The 18,099-nt window shown below is 48.7% G+C and overlaps 1 protein-coding gene across 6 annotated transcripts in view; it reads right to left on the reverse strand.

The window, feature by feature from the left end:
- The window catches only part of GARRE1 (granule associated Rac and RHOG effector 1), a 1,148,859-nt gene that overhangs the window by 650,318 nt on the left and 480,442 nt on the right, over positions 1–18,099 (reverse strand). For all 6 annotated transcript variants that reach the window (XM_069639445.1, XM_069639428.1, XM_069639448.1 and 3 more), the window contains one exon: positions 8,964–9,125. In XM_069639445.1, the coding sequence (XP_069495546.1) occupies positions 8,964–9,125 (162 nt within the window). The remainder of the gene's footprint in view (positions 1–8,963; positions 9,126–18,099) is intronic.

The following is an 18,099-nucleotide window of genomic DNA, read 5'->3' on the forward strand; positions in this document are numbered from 1 at the left end:
TGGGTAGAAATCGGACAGCGCTTGATACCCCAGCATTCCCCAGTGTTGGGCCAGGGCGTTATCGTGTGTAGGTTCCAGAGCAGGCAGGCGCCACACCGGGAGCCATCTGTAGTAGGGAGGGGACCCGTCCGTCGGACTTAGCAAGCGTTCCCATGCGTGGATGGTCGTGGCGACAGGGTCAATGGGTGAATCAGGTGTGTAATGGCGATGTAATATAAGGGACATCATGTTGGTACCGGCGGCTGCTAGTCGCTCTAACTTGACATGTGGTCGCGTTGGGGAGCCCGGGTACCAATGGGTGGCATGTTGAGCCTGGGCCGCAGTCCAGTAGAGTAACGGATTCGGAGCGGTGAATCCCCCTTGTTTATAGGTGAGCGCCATGTCAGACCACTTCTTACACACTGCACCGGAGTGCCACAGGAACTGAGCGCATAGTGTATGCAATTTAGTGAAGTAGGCCTTCCCAGGCCACACGGGAACGTTGCTAAAAGTGTAAAGAAGCTTGGGGAGCAGGATCATTTTAATTAGGGAGAGACGACCAGCCATGGATAGTGGGAGCGACCGCCATCTTAACATCTTGGCCTCGGCAGTTTGCGCTGCGGTGGAGTAATTGTCGGTTATCAGAGTAGATTTGGTCAAGGATATCTGCACCCCCAGATATCTGACACCGTCCGGAGACCAACGAAGGGGGTACTCAGTGGTAGGTTGTTGGGTAGATTTCGTGAGCGGGAAGATATCCGACTTTGAGTAATTGATCGTGAAGCCAGAGTAGGTACCAATACGGGTGATGTCCCTAAGTATGGGGTCAATGTGGGTCACGGGCTCTCTAATGTATAATAGCACGTCATCTGCATATAAGGATATGATTTCGGGGTCATCCTTCAGCCGTATCCCCTTACGGGCATGCCGAGCATGGACATAATCCGCCATTGGCTCAATTGCGAGGGCGAAGAGGATCGGGGAGAAGGGGCAGCCCTGCCGGGTACCCCTGAAGAGTGTGAAGGGGTCGGATGTCAAAGAGTTGGCTCTGACCCGGGCCACAGGGGAGGCGTATAGTAGCTTAATGAACCCGATCATATTTGGGCCAACTCCGATCGTCTCCAGCACCAGCCACATGTAGTTCCAGGAGACCATGTCAAAGGCCTTCTGAGCGTCCAGAGTGACCGCCACGGCCTGGGCCTCTTGATTTATACGAGACAGGACATTGAACAGTCTTCTTTTATTATGTGAGGTGGACCTGCCGGGAACGAAGCCCGCTTGGTCCTCGTGGACCAGATATGGCATAATGGGGAGAAAGCGGTTAGCTATGGTCTTAGCAATGAGTTTCGTGTCTAGGTTCATGAGGGAAAGGGGCCTGTAAGACCCACATTCGTCGTCCGGTTTGCCAGGCTTGAGCAGTACCGTGATGACGGCCTCACGCATGGACAGGGGAAGAATAGAAGAGCGGAGCGCTTCGACCCAGACCTCGAGCAACTTGGGAGCCAGTACGGACACGTGTTCTTGGTAAAACTCAGCCGTGAGGCCGTCAGGTCCCGGCGCCTTGCCTTTGGGCAGGTTAGATATGGAGGTTACTATTTCGTCCAACGTTATCGGGGAGTCCAGCTGGTCGCGGGTAGCAGGGGAGATTTCGGTGGTGGGGATCTGAGTAAGCAGCTCGCGCATGTGTCGTTCGGAGTGTTCGGGAGGCTGGGAGTAGAGAGACCTGTAGAACTCGGTAAATATCTCCAAGATCTGTTGGTCAGCCCACTGTGCATTGCCAGATGCATCTTTGATGGAGGTGATCTGAGCTCGGCCAAATTCCCCCCTCACCACTCCTGCCAATGTCTTCCCCGGTCTGTCCCCCTCGCCATATTTCCTGGCAGCCTGTGGGCGGCTGAAGTACTGGACTTCATTGGTAGCGAGCGTATTATATGCCTGCAGTTCCTCGCTGATTTGGAGAAGTAAGGCGGGATCGGCGCCAGTGGAGCATTGCTGCTCCAGCTGTTTCAGTTTAGCTTCAGAGCGATCGAGGCTGGCTCGGATAGCTTTCAGTACCCCAGCCTCCCGCGAGATGGACATCCCCCTAATGTATACCTTAAAAGCCTCCCACCGAACCGCGGCTGAGGTGTCCTGAAGAGAGTTGTGGTCAAAAAAGGATATAATGTCTGCAAGTATATCAGCCCTAAAGACGATGTCCCTGAGGGCCTCAGATTTGAAACGCCAAGTGCTCAGAGTCGGAGTGGGTATACCCAGCCTCACAGAAAGTGCGATTGGAGCGTGGTCAGATAAAGTGCGGGGGAGAATCCTGGACCCCTACACCCCTCCCATGGTTTCCTTGGACACTAAGAACAGGTCTATACGAGATGAACTGTCGTGGACCGATGAGTAATAAGTGTACTCCCGGGACACGGGGTGTACTGTCCTCCAGGCGTCGCAGACATTGAGCGTCTGCATATGGCCACACAACCTGCGTGCGGCGCTTGTAAGGGCTCGGGAGGACGTGCCAGTCCTGTCCAAGACAGTGTCAAGGATAAGGTTTAGGTCACCCCCCCATATAATCTGGACCCCCACGTAGCCCAGTAGTATGGCAGTTATCGCATCAAAGAACTCAGGAGAGTCAACGTTGGGGCAGTATGTGTTAACAAGTAGGTATTCTCTATTCACCATCGTGCAGTGTAATATGATATAGCGACCCTCGGGACACACGTAACTTTTGTGCAGGATGAATTTGATCGATTTGTGGATCATTGTGAGGACTCCCCTGGATTGGGAGGAGTATGAAGTGAAGAATCTATTGGGACCCCACGACGGGGCCATGGTGCCCGGAATGTGGGCATTGGAGTGTGTCTCCTGCAGGAGTAGTATCCTGCAGCCATGTCTATTAGCAAAGGCCATGATCTTGCGAGCCTTGGTGTGATTGCTCAATCCGCGAATGTTCCAGGACATTATAACGGTAGACATGTCAATGGCGGATCTCTAATCCCGGTGTACCCGTATCAATGAACATCCCAGGTGTAGCAGCAGTGTTCACTGTCGGGGTTGAGGTCGGGAGTGCGCTTATGTATTGCCAGTGTGCGTGCCGTGAGCCTTAGTGTGCCGTTATTTTCAAATACCCCATCGCCGCCCCCCACCGTCACCGCTGACCCAACTACAGCAGTGTAAACAATACCCACCCTTGACTGTGCAGAGCCGGGCCGACCCCAACATGGCCCAGACTGCGCAAATGCCCAACAGGGGCTGGCCCACAATAAGGGCGTATACAAAACCAGTGCAATCGCAGTGGGGTGCGCCATTGCCGTGCGGGAGCACGCTAGGAACCATTGGTTCCGTTACAAAACGAACATTGTTAGCGGGCAATACTTTGATACCCCAGTCCCGCCCCATGGAGCGCAGCGAGCAACACACATCACATAGATTCAGCAACCCAGCCCAAGCGGAGCTATGAGAGGAACCACCTTCTAGTGGTCGTGGATAGAGGGGAACGGTTGCGGCCAGACCACGGGAGCTGTGCATATTAGAAAGCAGCAGGAGTAAGTGTGGTAGGGTGACTTGGACGAGGTGACAGTTGCTCCTCAAGGAGCAACACTAAAGCCCACATAGGAAAGCATTGCATACAAGTGGATACAGAGGTGTGATCGCTGGCGTATGCGAACCGAGAGAGGCGGGACTCAGTCCACACATTAGCATAGTATCAAGGCATCACAAGGCAATTATAGAGTTCACTCGTTATTCATGTTGTCATCAGCCGGAGGATGGAGCGGAACATGTGCCTCAATGAATTTAACCGCCTCAGAAGGCACTGTAAAAAAGTATAATTTATCGTTGAACGTGAACTTCAGGCGTGCAGGGAAGAGGATGGCATATGGAATGTTCCTTTCCCTGAGGAGTTTCTTCACTTCAAGGAACTGACGACGTTCCTGCTGAACTCCGGTGGAAAAGTCGGGAAGATCCTGATGACCTGCGAGTCGAAGCGTAGCTCGCCTTTCTCCCGTGCAAGGCGAAGAATTAGGTCGGGGTCCTTGAAGCTCAGGACCTTGGCAATGATAGGTCTCGGAAAGTCACCGGGTTTAGGCCGAGGTGAGAGCGCCCTATGGGCCCTTTCAATGGTGAAGAAGGGAGACATGACCGGATTACCCAGTAGTTCCTTCAGGAGTTCCTCGACCGCTAGTTCCAGTCGACCTTTCAGCGCATTTTCAGGGACACCCACGATGCGTATATTGTTCCTGCGTGACCTAGATTCGAGGTCATCACATTTGGCTCTGACCGCCTTCATATCCGAGACCAGAGTGGACACCGTACCCTGGAGTGTAAATATGTTATCCTCGTTGGTGCCAATCCTGTTTTCGGTCTCCGTGATTCGGGCCCCCTGCTGATCTAGTTTGGCTCTCAGTGAGGCTACATTGGCATTAATGTCATCGAGCTTTTCATGAAAGGCCGCAAAGTTTCTAGCCATGGACTCCATTATCGTTGTGAGGTCCGTAGTGGGTGCCTCCGCGCCTGGCGGTTCATCAGCAGGGTCGCATGGTGCGTGGGCCAAGTCGGGTCTCAGGGCGGCTTTAGCGAATTTGTCCATGGCCCCGGTTTTATTGTTATTCCTCGATCTGTTGGACATCGTGAATGTTGTGGCGGGGCCCCGAGCGGCCAAACTGAAGACTGGTGTGAAAAGAAGCAGGAGAGGTTCAAGGCAGATGACAATGGTCCAGTTCGCCAATTCAAGCAGATCCCGACATAGGTGATAGGAGCTGTGGCGTCAGGAAGGTATAGAGTAGCAGCAGGGATGGCGCGATCCAACCGTTCTGGAGGGTGATGCTGGTGTCCAGAACAGGCCCGGAGTGAGCACCATGGAGAGTACCAACCGCAGGAGTATGGGCCTTAGTACTTATGCGGGTGTTGCATGGGGCCGTGAAGATGAAGGTGAAGACCAGCAGGCCGCGCCAGAGTATGGGCCCCAGTGTTAGTCCGGGGTCGCCACGCCCGGAGGTAGGGACACGGGCCCGGAGAGCGATCAGAGTGGCGCGGGAGCCAGCCGGGGCCGCCCGGCGCGGGGACCGAGGCCCAGGACGGGGATGGTCTGTAGCGGTAACGGGGGCCTCAGCGCGCCGCAGACCCAGCAGCCCCTCACCTGGTATGTAGCCCGCAAGTGTCCAGTCGGGAAGTAGGTGCAGCTTCTCAGGTCTTCGGGTGTCGCCGGAGGTAGATCCGATCTCGGCAATGGTGCAGAGCGGAGGCCGTAGGGCGCGACAAGGCCGCTAATGTCAGACTAGCGGGCCCCAGTCAAGCGCCGCCGCCAAGCCCAGAAGTGGGCGCGCCGTCCAAGTGTCGAGTCTCGCGGAGGAGAGACAGCCAGGGGCCTTCTAGTGCCGGGCCTCACGGTCGGGGAGAGTGGGCTAAGCGAAGCCCAAAGAAAATCCAGGATGGTCAGCAGAGGGCACGGCCCGAACAGCGGGCGCCAGTCCGGCAAAGAGTGCGACCCAGTCCGCGGCGCTCCCGGCACAGATCACAGGCCCAGCGATGTACGTCTCCGCAGGCGGGCCAGTGGAGGGATACGGCGGGGTAGGCCCGAGGGTCTCGCAGAGTGGATCTCCGGCTCCCAAGGTCCGATCCGAGTCAGGATCACATCGACACGTAGCTACAGCTATAGGGATGCCAGTGGGTCGGTCGATTAGTCGCAGCACTGCATTAGCCCGCAGATGTCATCGGATGAAGAGCGGCTGTGCACGGAGCTCAAGAGCTAGGCAGCCATCTTGACGGCTGCTCAACAGCGCCCCCCTTTTTGCTTTCCTTTTTGCATTATCTTATGGAGGGAGGGCCCCCTGAAACTCAGTTTTGCATCTAGACATAAGCGCTGCAGCATTGTCTCTGCTGACGCTATATGCAGCGAATTTGGAGCGTTTCTGCCAAAAGCATATATGCATCGGCTCTCTCTTTTCGGTGGGTATTCTGTCACGGTCATGGGTAGATTAGTATTTTACAAGCGGTTGCTACTATTGACATTAGGTGTCAGGTGCTAACTGATGCCCAAAGTAAATAGAATGCAACGTGGGACGCTTATATTTTTACTCTGATGGATGTTAGTAAGAGAATCCGGTGAGATAGCCGCTCCTTTTCGTCTAAAATGTCCTCATCTGGTTTCTCAGTAAGAATCCCAAACACTGCAGTCCTACGACAAGCAGTCTGAGCGGGGGAGGGCATGGAAGGGTGTTGTGATCAGCTTTAAGACATTTCCTGCTGGCACCTTTGTTTGGCTGTTGGGGTGAACATCGACTCCTGCGTAGAGTTCCGACATGTGTGCATTGGATGCAACTTGGGTCCATTAGTACTTATTGGCTGAGCCCTTCTGACAGCTCTCACTGGGAGTTTGGAGCTTACAATTTTGGCGCCCTCCCAGCTGCGATCTTTGCCATGAGGCAGCTGTTGCACAATTTGTGTGTACTGCTAGGAGAACTTGGAATTACAACAGGGAAAAGATTTAAACTGTGTTTTCCATCTGGGCCTCCAGGATTAGATGAAGCCTTAGTGTAATGAGGGGAATGAAGATTAGGCATTCTCTAAGCCTAAAAAGTGAATAGGAATGCCCCCCCCACCACTCTCCCTACTGTTCTCCTTGTTGTGGAAACGGCAGCTTATCTATGTTGAAATTTCTCCTACATCAGAAATTTGTTGCCAACCAATGGGTGAAATCTGAGGTCGTCGATGCTTGGAGCTTTGTGGGTCCCAGTACAAATAGGATAGGGATATTGTGACTGTCGACAACCCATTTTTCAAATTTGAGAAAATATGTATCAATTTATATATTGAATATATAAATAAACCACCAGATGGCGGACTATGGAAAGCATGTGGATCTAAGCAGATTCACAAGCACCAGAAGTATAAATGTGCGTGTGCCTAGATATACATCTGCGTGCGCGCACACACGCACGCACTACTGAAAAACATTAATGAGACATTTATGGTTGCAGGACAAAAACTCACAAGTTATGGTTCCTAAAGAACCGATACGCACTGCTCATGAGGTCTTACATTGCGCTCATTGACATGAAAAGATCTTCTTTTGAAAATACGTTCTACATTCAATGTGTGCTTTTTTGGGGGGATAGCCCGCAAATCAAACTAAAACGCAAAACAACCAGTCTTGGGTACAACTTTTCCCTTTTCTTTGTTTTTCATGCTTTGTAGGAACAGTTGGTATGTGGATTTGCAGTGCACAGACGTGGATGAGCTATGGCTGCTTTACTCATAGCTAGCAAATCTGTGGGATTTTATGGTTTTGGACGGCAACGACATTGTCCCTTTAACCAAATAGGGCTCACACTGAGCCATGCCCAGTAGCCACTTGGACAATCCAGCATCCCAAGCCAACCAAAGTAGATATAGTGCCTGATGCCATGCACTGTAGCTACTTTGGGGCATCCTCTAACCCCTTAAAATGTCCTGCAATGAAGCACAGTGGGCCCCTTTGCTGGAGGCATGACCTTTGGCCATGCACTGGGGACCCATAGACAGCCAAAGTTGCCAAGGGGCATGACTGTGGCCACTTTCCACACGATTTGACCAGCCATGCTACGGGCACCACCATACCATCCAATTTGGTCTTATGCCAGGCACCCTTAAACCATCCACTGTGGCCATTGGGCATGGCCGGTTACTTCTCAGAGTTTATCCCACAAACCCCTCACTGATGCCCCTGGGCATGTTCTTCATCCATGCTCAATGGACACTTTTGCAACCCATTTAAATACCAAGTGACCAGGTTTGGTCCATGCCACGTGACCAATTGCTCCACGGATATGGTCTATGATTTTGAGGCATATCTGCAGCCTGGGTGCCTGACCCTGTGGCAAAAACACCTCCCCACCCACTTTCTGGGCGATATTGCACTCCACTGTGTCCCTTCCCTGACCAGGATTATGAACCACAGTGAGCTGTAATGCACCCCTTTTAAACAATTTTCTAGCACTAGGTCTGCAGCAGGGCACAAATGTCTGCAAACCATCATGGCAGTTATTCAGGATTTTTCCCAAACCCTTAACCCTTCGGAATGAATGTTTTCCCAACCACCCATTTGCAAATTTGCTAACAGTGCAGGTCTTCAAACACAAAATGGTCAATCAAGACATTAAAAAACAGCCTATGCGTCCACAAATAAAACAGTGATCATGAAATATATTGTACAGTATTTAGCCCATATTTGGTTTGCTCATTTAAAAAAAAAATGAAATGCTGCATGGGTGATGACCAGACCACCAAGTGAAGATAATAAATGAGATCAGTTGCTTGCTTCTTGCACAGGTTGGGTGCACATACGTTCAGACTGTTTTCTGTTGGATTGTTGCCTATGGACAGACACCCTCACTTCCAACTTTGCCTCAGAGATGAAACTTCATACAAATGTACAAGAAAATTCTGAATTGGAGGTCGATTTTCATTTGAAAGCTTTGTGCAGATTCTATGAACACTAAGTTCAACACATCTGAAGCAGTGCCCTTCCTGAAGGGAATCTAATCAGGACTACAGACGCCTGAGTAATACACACAAATAAACCCAGCCAACCCCAGCCACCCTCATATCCCACATAAGAGCAGCCAAGGGTTATTACTCATAATCTCATTTTCAAATGGAGAAGGAACTCTTCCTAGTTTAAGCTACTTTGCCAGCAAACGTATTACTCAAATGCATTATGTCCAATCTTTTATATGAACATGTATTATCAGGCGAATGCTTTATTAGGAAGATGGTAGCAATCACCCCATGGATCTTTTGAACAGGTCAGACGTTCTGTGAAATGAAGCATTATGAGTATAGTTCTTTCAGTGTGATGAAATGCTGCATTTACCTTAATCATCTGCTGGTTCGCCGAAATAGGTACTAAAACAAAGGAAAGTAAGAGAAAAGAGGAAAAAACCTGCAAAATATTTTCTACTTTGAGAAAAATCATGCAAAGCATAGATAACTTCTTTCATAGATGATGGCCAAAAAGTTACCGTTTTCAGTTTTAGGTTTTCTGCTGCAGACTCGTTAAAAGAAATCCCTTTCAGGAAGTGTGCTCCTATCTGGACAGGTACTGTAGGAAGCTCACATTGAATGGGCTGAGGTGGACTCTGTCTTCTTCCTGCTTGCTGTGCCTCTGCCTCACTACAGCAGCTCTTAAAAACAGAAATGTCAAAAATTTAGAAGTTGAAAAAGCTGCTCTACATTTACAGTACAAGCTAGATAAATACTTCTGCTTTTTCTGTTTATGTCTTCAGAGCCTATTACTGCAAAGTGCATTTTAATGCCATAGTCAATTTTACATGTACAAACATTACAATTTAAATTGCTCAATAAAACTGGTCTAAAAGGTTACTTACGTATAAGAATGGTCTCCATTGTGGACATCACCAACAGTACCGTTGGATGTTTGTAATATTAATTACTAGTTAAGGTGATTTTGGAACACTAATACATTTTTGTTTTCCTCTATTAGCTTTTTGATTGGGCCAGTGTCTTTGTCTGTAAAATGACAATGCTAACACTGTTTGCTTCAAAGGCTGCAAAATCTTATTCCAAGATAAACAGTACAGAAGGATCTCTTGTGATTATCTTTTTCCAGCATGAGCATTTTATTTAATAAAGAGCACTTTAAGAGAAAATTAAAATCCTGATGTCTTCTTGTGGAGGCAATGTGAACTGCTTCTTAAGCTCCCGAAACTATATTATCTAACTGTAGAATCAGATGCGTGCTACTCAGATCTTCAACAGTTTAAAACAAAAAGGTGTTGGCTAACACTATGGAATGTTGTCAAATGTCCATAAGATTGTAATACAAAAATGCTAAGCATTTAGTATGTTATAGAAACTTGTAGAGCAAATGTTCTGCAGGTCGTCTCCTTGTACTGCGTCCAACTCGCAGCTAGAGAATGGGCTACGTCTAAAAAAGGAGAAGAGATGATTTTTGAATAGGCGGCAGAAAGACAGATGAGAGAACACAAGATGGCATGAAAGCTAGTTACATTCCTGAGCAGCAAGCACATCAAAAGAGCGTTGCATGTCTGAGCTACCAGAATTTAGTCACCTGAAAAAGCAGCAGGTGAAAGTAGCAGACGGACCCGGATGGGGTTTAGGTTTTTTTTTAAAAGATTGTCAAGAAGGCTGGGATGGTTTGGAAGAAGCATCTGTGAGCTATCCGAAGAGCCTTAAAAATAATTCTCAAACGAATAGGAAGCAATGGAAGGAGCGAAGAATTGATGAGATGTGGATAGTCTTACTGATGTTGGCATTCAATCAGGCAGACGCTTTCTCTATTAGTTGTAGCCATTGGATTTATTAATAGAGAAGACAATGATAAAAAGTGTTTTTATAATCTGACCGAGATTGCACAAGTGTTATGACAGTGGTTGTTCATGCAGAGGAGAGCGAAGAAATCGTAGGATCAGACGAATCACTCTGAATTGGTGAAAGCAAGATGAAGCGCAGTGAGAGCTGGTCATGGGAGTCCTAGTTTTCCAACAGCAGACACAGGAGGGTGAGCGGGCGTGTGTGTGAAGCAAAAAGCCTAGGAACACAACACAAGTGAGAGGGTGGACAGTGGAGCGAAGGAGTGGGGTGATCTATCCATAGTATTGTAATTGTTATAGATAAGCAAATGTTTATTCTCGAGCTGGTATCATAAGTAGAGCTGCTTGCATGCGACAAATACAAACTAGGCACACACAAATGGTAGATAGCTGCAGTGGAAAGCATTCATAATAATAATAACTATTTTTTATATAGCGCTACTAACCCGCAGTTATCTAAGCGCTGCAGTAAAAGTTATTATTATCCCACATTGTGGTAGTCATAGATTGACTAACTCTAGGATCAGCATTGGTTTCATTCACAATGACTAGATAAATAAACTGACATTTTTGAGGCTTCAAGGTACATTTCAGTGGTAAAATTAAAGGCATTTAAATATATCTTTTTTTAAATCACAAATCTTCGGGAAAGAGGACAATTGGCTCACCCAAAATATAATTGGATATAAAAAAAAAATATTTTGTGGAACATTATTGCGTACTGGTTCATACCTAATAGCTACCAAGAACATTTGTAGCATCAAGTGATTATGATGTATGTTTAGTTGACAGTCTACGGACCACCACTGCAGAAGAATTAAAACATACAAATATTTAAAAGTACTTTGGTGATGCCTAAAAATTACAATATAAATATGATAGCCATCTGGAGGGAAATGATTAACTTCAACAACTCTTCTGGCACAAGTAATAGCTGAAACAAATGGTCATGGCCTTTAGGCAATAACCCAAAACACTACCATTTAACATTTGCACCTTTCCCCAGTACGCCAACGCCATAAACTAACTAGAAAATCAAGCATCTTTGTTTCACTAATTAAACATTTTCTTTTAAATCTCTACTAACTTGTGACTGATGGACTGAAAGAGAATAGAGTAGGTCACCCATTGCCCGAAGTTGCCGCAAGAGGAACGAGTAAGCATATTTAATCCTTTCATTAGACAGATGCTAAATATACCGAACCATGCTTAAACATAAAAGAACCATGGATAATAGCCTTTGGCAATTTACCAGTTTCAAAATCTTTTCCATTTTAGGCTGAACCGTTTTTTAGTTTGAAGCCTTCCTGCACTTCTTGTAAAATGATAATTTTCAAACTCGAGGAGAAACATTTTCAAGCTTGGTTCGGATGTAGGGTTTTTACTTTCCTTGGGAAGACTAGCTTGGTCTTCATATAAAAAGATACAGGCTTCGGTACACCAAGACTGAAGATTGAATATCAGATTTCTGTGATCCTTGTTGGAAACATAATGACGAGTCCACCCTGGAACTGAATTTCTTGAATTTTCAGGGAGAAATGAGTAAGAGGATTATGAGGAATCCAGGGAATGTGCCCTTTCTGACAAAGGAAGGAGCCGCCCCAGTGAGACTAGGGAGGTGAGCCCACTACTGAAAGGCCTCCTTTTGAGTTTTGGCAAGCGGGATCTCACTGGGAGTGACTGTCCCTTGGGAGACAAGGACTCCCAGTCGAACAAAGGTATAACATCTCCTTTAACCCCAATGTGCCACATATTTTCTGCATACATGAGAGCAGAGGACAGTATTAATGTAACAAAGCCTTGCACGTGTTTGCTCAGTTGCTGATCCCTCCTAAAAGAAGACTCGAGACCAATGGAATTGAGAACCTCCAATTAGAGACTGGCATTTAAGGGACTTAGTCCCTACCTGGGAGGATAAAGGAGCTGGCATGCATCCAGCCTACCCGGAGGAGGCCCCTCAGAGCGGACATTGTTGCTACACTGCGGAGCCGACACTGTCTGCAGGCAGGACAACAACCGGTAAGTGGTGGGTGGAGAGCCAGCACAACGCTGCCGAGCCCAAGTGTGCCGGAGGACCGCAGCTCTGAGGTCTGTGTCAGGAACAGATCAAACCATGACCAAAGAAAGAGACCGAAGCACCGGAAAGAAGTCAGCCACAACAGGAAACCAGGAACTAGCATTCAATGCTAGAAAGTTACATCGGAGTAGGAACAACCGTCTCTCCCTGAGAAGGAGACCACAGAGCAACAAGTATGTGGTATGCCAGAAGGAGAGCAGTGGAGCTCTGCAGCACTATGCAAGAGACACTGATGAATAAAGTGGTCCACAGGGACCTAACTAAGAAAATACATATGTAAACAATTAGACTTTTTTGAGAGGCTAGTCTGTCAGGCGACACTTGAGTTTTTAATCCTGCTAACTGAGTTTTTTATCTTTTTTATCAATCCTCTCGTTCTGTCGCATCTTATCAGAGTTGGGTGGTAAAAAAACACACATACACACAGAGATTAGGGGTTGGAAAAAGAGAGGATTGATGGCTGATTGAAAAGATAAAAATAACAAATGGGAAGTAATAAAATAATAGTCAGATGCAATAATATCTCATTGTGCACAATATTAAAATCATTCCATATTATTCTCATATGGATATGTGTAGAGCTTTTGTTTCACATTACCTTTGCAGCGTTGTTATATTGTCAATCCTTGTTGGGTGTTTAACCATTTAAAGAGTCCAATCCCTGTGGGTAAATACCATAGTATTGTATTCAATGTCTGATGCTTAGTCTTAAATCTAGTTTACAAAATTCCAATAATATAATTGGTATATCCCACGAGCAATATGCTTATAGAACGCCTCATTTATGCATAGCGAATCTCTATATATGTCATGCCCTCCATCCGACCCACCAGTGATCCCAGGTCCCCCTCGGCCCGAATACACCCCCCACTTACCTTCTGGGGCTCACGTTGCCGGTCCAGGCCGTCTCGCACACAGCTACAGCAGCAGCTTCCCGCTACCACTCCACAGTCACGACTGCGACCGTTCCTCCATTGGCAGTTGCTGTGGAGATTAGGCCATCAGAAGATCAAGGTCGCTTCCTCGCATCGCGTTGCTGGGCCTATCCGATCACGTGACCTGAACTTGCGATCACGTGACCTGAACTCGCGATCACGTGACCAGGAAGCGAACGGTACTTAAGTAGTGAAGTGCTTCAGTACCGCGCTTCACTGCTGTTTTCTCAGAGACCCTGTTTGGCCTGCGATTCTTACACTGCTTCATGATTGATCTTGGACCCGGCTAACTCTTCTCGGAACTCCTTTTGGATTACGCTCTATCTGTGCTTTACCGGCTTGGACTGATACACTTGGCTCTTGATCTCGGATCGTCGTCACAGACTTCTTTTTGGATCCCGCCTTTTCATTGTTCTGTCAGCCTGGACTGCTACCCTTGGCTCTCGACCCTCGATTGTTGTCACAGACTTCTTGTGGATTACCCCTCTTCACAGAATCTGGAGCATTGTACGAACTACAACTCACCATCACCCTTGCCTACAATCTGGTTCAGTCCTGCCTGCAGGTCTCCCCCAGGTGGGGTCTGGTGTGACTACCAGTAAGTGTCTCCTATTCGGGACCTTTGCCTACTTGAGCCCCGGGATTCCTCCTTCTGTCAATTCCTGGTAAGATCCTTCCTGTTTTTTGGCTACCTGTGCATTAACCTGCTTGCTTGGTACTTAACGCTGTTTTCCTTCACAGCTTCAGTGGGGCTTCCAGTACTTCGCGGTTCCGGATTTTTCTCCAATGGTGGCCTCAAAGGTTGCATAGAGAGTGAATCTGTCATTCTCCTGTGCGGCACTTGGGGACGGAGGTCTCACATATCTACAAGACACTCAAGTTACAACAGTCTGTGAAGCCTTGTCGCGTCAGGTATGGAGGGTACCGCGGAGGACCCCATGGCTGCTATAACCCAAGCAATCACGGTATTACGGGCCGACATGGTCGCTGCCAACACAGCAATCCATCAACGCCTTGATTTATTGCAGAGTGCCCAACATCCCTTGCCCGCGGACCCGGAGCTCCGGGACGCTGCTCCAGTACCAGTGCCACCTCCTCCTGTAACCCCGGCTCCTACTGCCCCTACTCCCGTTCTGCCCTCTCCTTTTCCCTTGGCAGCCCCAGAAAGGTTCCATGGAGACCCCAGAAAGTTCAGGACCTTCCTTAACCAATGCAAACTACACTTTCTATGCCGGCCTCTTGCTTTCCCTGATCCCACCAGTAAGGCGGCCTTCACTCTATCACACCTGGCGGGTACAGCTGCAGCATGGGCAAACCCTCTATTAGAAAATGACCACCCCGCTCTCTATGATTTCGACCAACTGGTATCGGAGATGTCACGAGTATTTGACACCAGGTACAAGGCGCAGTCTCATGATTTAGAGCTACTGGAGCTTACCCAGTGTAGGGGGTCCCTCACCGATTACATCACTCGATTTAACCAACTAGCGGCCGAAACATCATGGCCAGAAAGCAAGAAGGCAGTGGTCTTCTACAGAGGGTTAAGCAATCCCATGAAGGATGCATTAGCTGTGGTTCCATCACTCCCCGTCCAATTCCCGGCCCTTGTGGATCTGACCCTTCAAGTAGACACACGGCGTTCTGAACGGAGAGCTGAGGCTGGGTTTCCCCATTCCACAGGCCCTGCCATCTCTTCGTCCACCTCAGACACCACCGGGGAGCCTATGCAGATTGGAGGTATCGGGAGTCGCATCACATCTAGGGAAAGGGAACGTAGAAGAGCAGAGAATGCCTGTTTCTACTGCGGGTTGGGTGGCCATTTCGTGAAAGAATGTCCCCGGAGACCGAAACCCAAGAACCAGGTTTTTCACACAGCTCGACCCTAGACACGGGGGGAGGGTCGAGCTCTTCATGTTCCTCCCCGGATCCAGTCCCAATGTTTGGCAGAATTAGACCCATCCAAGTACAAGCCACTCTGCAGCCCACCCCTGGCATCATCCACCCCATAGTGATCACTCTCGATTCAGGGGCCTCCGGGAACTACATTGATATTACCTTAGCCTGAGCCTTAAACCTGCCCTTGGTAAACAAGAATCGACCCAAACTGGTACAAGCAGTTGAGGGACAGAACTCGCGTCTGGACCCATCAGACAACAAGCAGCACCACTCATACTGACGATTCAGTCCATCCACAAGGAAACCATACATTTCGATTTGATAGCCATGCCTCAGTTTGGTGTTATATTAGGAATGCCATGGTTGCGGGATCACAATCCGCACATTGATTGGGGTACGGGTCACGTGCATTTTGAATCCGAACTGTGCCAGAATTTTTGTCTCCCCATGAATGGAGAGGAGAACACGCCTGCATCAGCGTTGGGCGCTATTGCCCGACTCAGTATCACAGAAAACAGTGCTCCCTCTGATCCGCATGTAGTGGGTTTAGTCACCGCAAACATCCTGCGGAGTACCAGGACTATGCTCCGGTGTTCGATCAAGGCTCTTCTGAAACCCTACCCCCGCACCGTCCCTATGATTGCCCGATTGATCTGACCCCTGGGGCTTCTATACCCTCGGGTCGTATCTATTCCTTGTCACAGTCCGAAGACCAAGCCCTCAAAGAGTACATAGAAAAGTCTTTGCGCCTGGGTAACATACGCCCTTCCACGTCTTCAGCTGCCAGCCCGATCTTTTTCGTGCCTAAAAAAGAAGGCGATCTACGACCGTGTGTGGACTACCGCCGTCTCAATGTCATTACCATTAAGAATCAGTACCCAATACCTCTCTCATCACTCCGCTATTGGACCGATTGACCCATGCCTCTATCTACTCCAAGTTGGATTTGAGAGGCGCCTACAACCTTGTCTGCATTCGAAAGGGGGACGAATGGAAGACCGTATTCTGTACACGATACAGCCTTTATGAGTATATGGTCATGCCTTTCGAACTATGCAACGCCCCAGCCACCTTCCAGCACTTCATGAATGATGTGTTCTGTGACATATTGGACATATACGTGGTTGTATATATTGACGATATCCTCGTCTTTTCCCATACCCTAGAAGAACATTTGCAACATGTTCGAGAAGTACTGTCCCAGTTACAAAGACACTCGCTCTATGCGAAACCTGAGAAATGCCAATTTCATGTGACCAATATCGAGTTCCTGGGGTTCAACATCACACCTGGTGGCTTGGCGATTAATTATTCCAAGGTTCGAGCGATCCTAGAATGGCCGACCCCGCAGACCCTGAAGGCATAACAGTTGTTTCTCGGTTTTGGCAACTTCTACCGGCGTTTTATCTCTGGCTTCTCCTCCATAGTATCACCTCTCACCTCCCTCACCAGTCCACATGTCCCTTTCAAATGGCTGGAGGTACATCAGCAAGCTTTTGAGGATCTAAAATACGCCTTCACCACCGCCCCTGTCCTCCAGCATCCTGATCCTGACCTGCCTTTCATTGTTGAGGCGGATGCCTCCTCTTTTTCGCTAGGGGCAGTTTAGTCACAAGTCTGCTCCGCTACTGGACACCTACACCCTGTGGCCTTCCATTCCTGCAAATTCAACTCCGCGGAAGCCCACTATACTGTAACCGAGGAGGAGCTTCTGGTGCTGATGGATGCCTTTCGCACTTGGCATCACCATCTGTTGGGGGCCAAACACAGGATCACTGTGTTTACCCATCACCGGAATTTACAGGACCTGGACTCCCTGAAATGTGTGAACAGCAGGCATGTCAGGTGGCACCTGTTTTTTGCAGCCTTCGACTTTCAAATTAAACACCGTTCTGGTCTGACACACGGTAAAGCCGATGCGCTGTCTCGTTCCCCCGGGGGTGTTTCGCTACCTATCTTTCCCGACACTCTCTTGTCTCATGAGAACGTTGTATGCACGTGTACACCTCCTTTGGCATTGCTGGAAGCAATCCGTACTTGGGTCCAGCAACATCCCGAGCAGCTATCCGAATGGGACCCAGTGTACTGTGACGGGCTACCATATGTACAGAATCGCCTAGTTCGGCCTACCACTGATAACAGAAATCTGGTTTTGGAATGGTCTCATGACGCCCCCCTTCAACGGCCACCCAGGCCAGGTCCGTACCCTGGACCTACTGAAACGCTGGTGTTGGTGGCCATCCATGAAACGGGACGTTGTCTGCTATGTAAACACATGCGCAGTATGTGCTCAAAGTAAACACTGCAGGGGTCGTCCGCTTGGCCTCTTACAACCACTACCTATACCACCCAAGCCCTGGCACTCACTGACCATGGATTTTGTGACTGATTTACCTAGGGTCCAGGGTTACGACACGGTCTGGGTGGTGGTTGATACTTTCACCAAAATGGCCCGTTTCATCCCCTGCCGGGGTATTCCGTCTGCCCCTATGTTGGCCAAGCTGTTCTTTGAATCTGTCTTCTGTCTCTTTGGTCTGCCTTCTGTGCTCATTTCTGATAGGGGGTCGCAGTTTACGTCCCGGTTCTGGCGTGCCTTGACCAGGTTGCTTGGTATTGATGTACGGTTTTCCTCGGCTTACCATCCTGAGACCGACGGTCAAACTGAGAGAACCAATCAATCCATGGAACAATACCTGCGTTGTTTGACGCTGCAACAACAAGCAACCTGGTTGCAGGTCGTTCACTTTGCTGAATTCGCCTACAATAATGCTGTGCATTTCTCCACCGGTTCTTCCCCCTTTTACGCTTTGTATGGCCAACACCCCCGTGTTCTCCCCGTTCCTGACTCTTCTTCTTCTGTCAACCCAGCCGCCTGTGTTAGAGATATGTCCTCTAT

Source organism: Ambystoma mexicanum, chromosome 1q (assembly GCF_040938575.1).
Source record: "Ambystoma mexicanum isolate Mex_15411 chromosome 1q, UKY_AmexF1_1, whole genome shotgun sequence".
In the NCBI taxonomy this organism is placed as follows: domain Eukaryota; kingdom Metazoa; phylum Chordata; class Amphibia; order Caudata; family Ambystomatidae; genus Ambystoma; species Ambystoma mexicanum.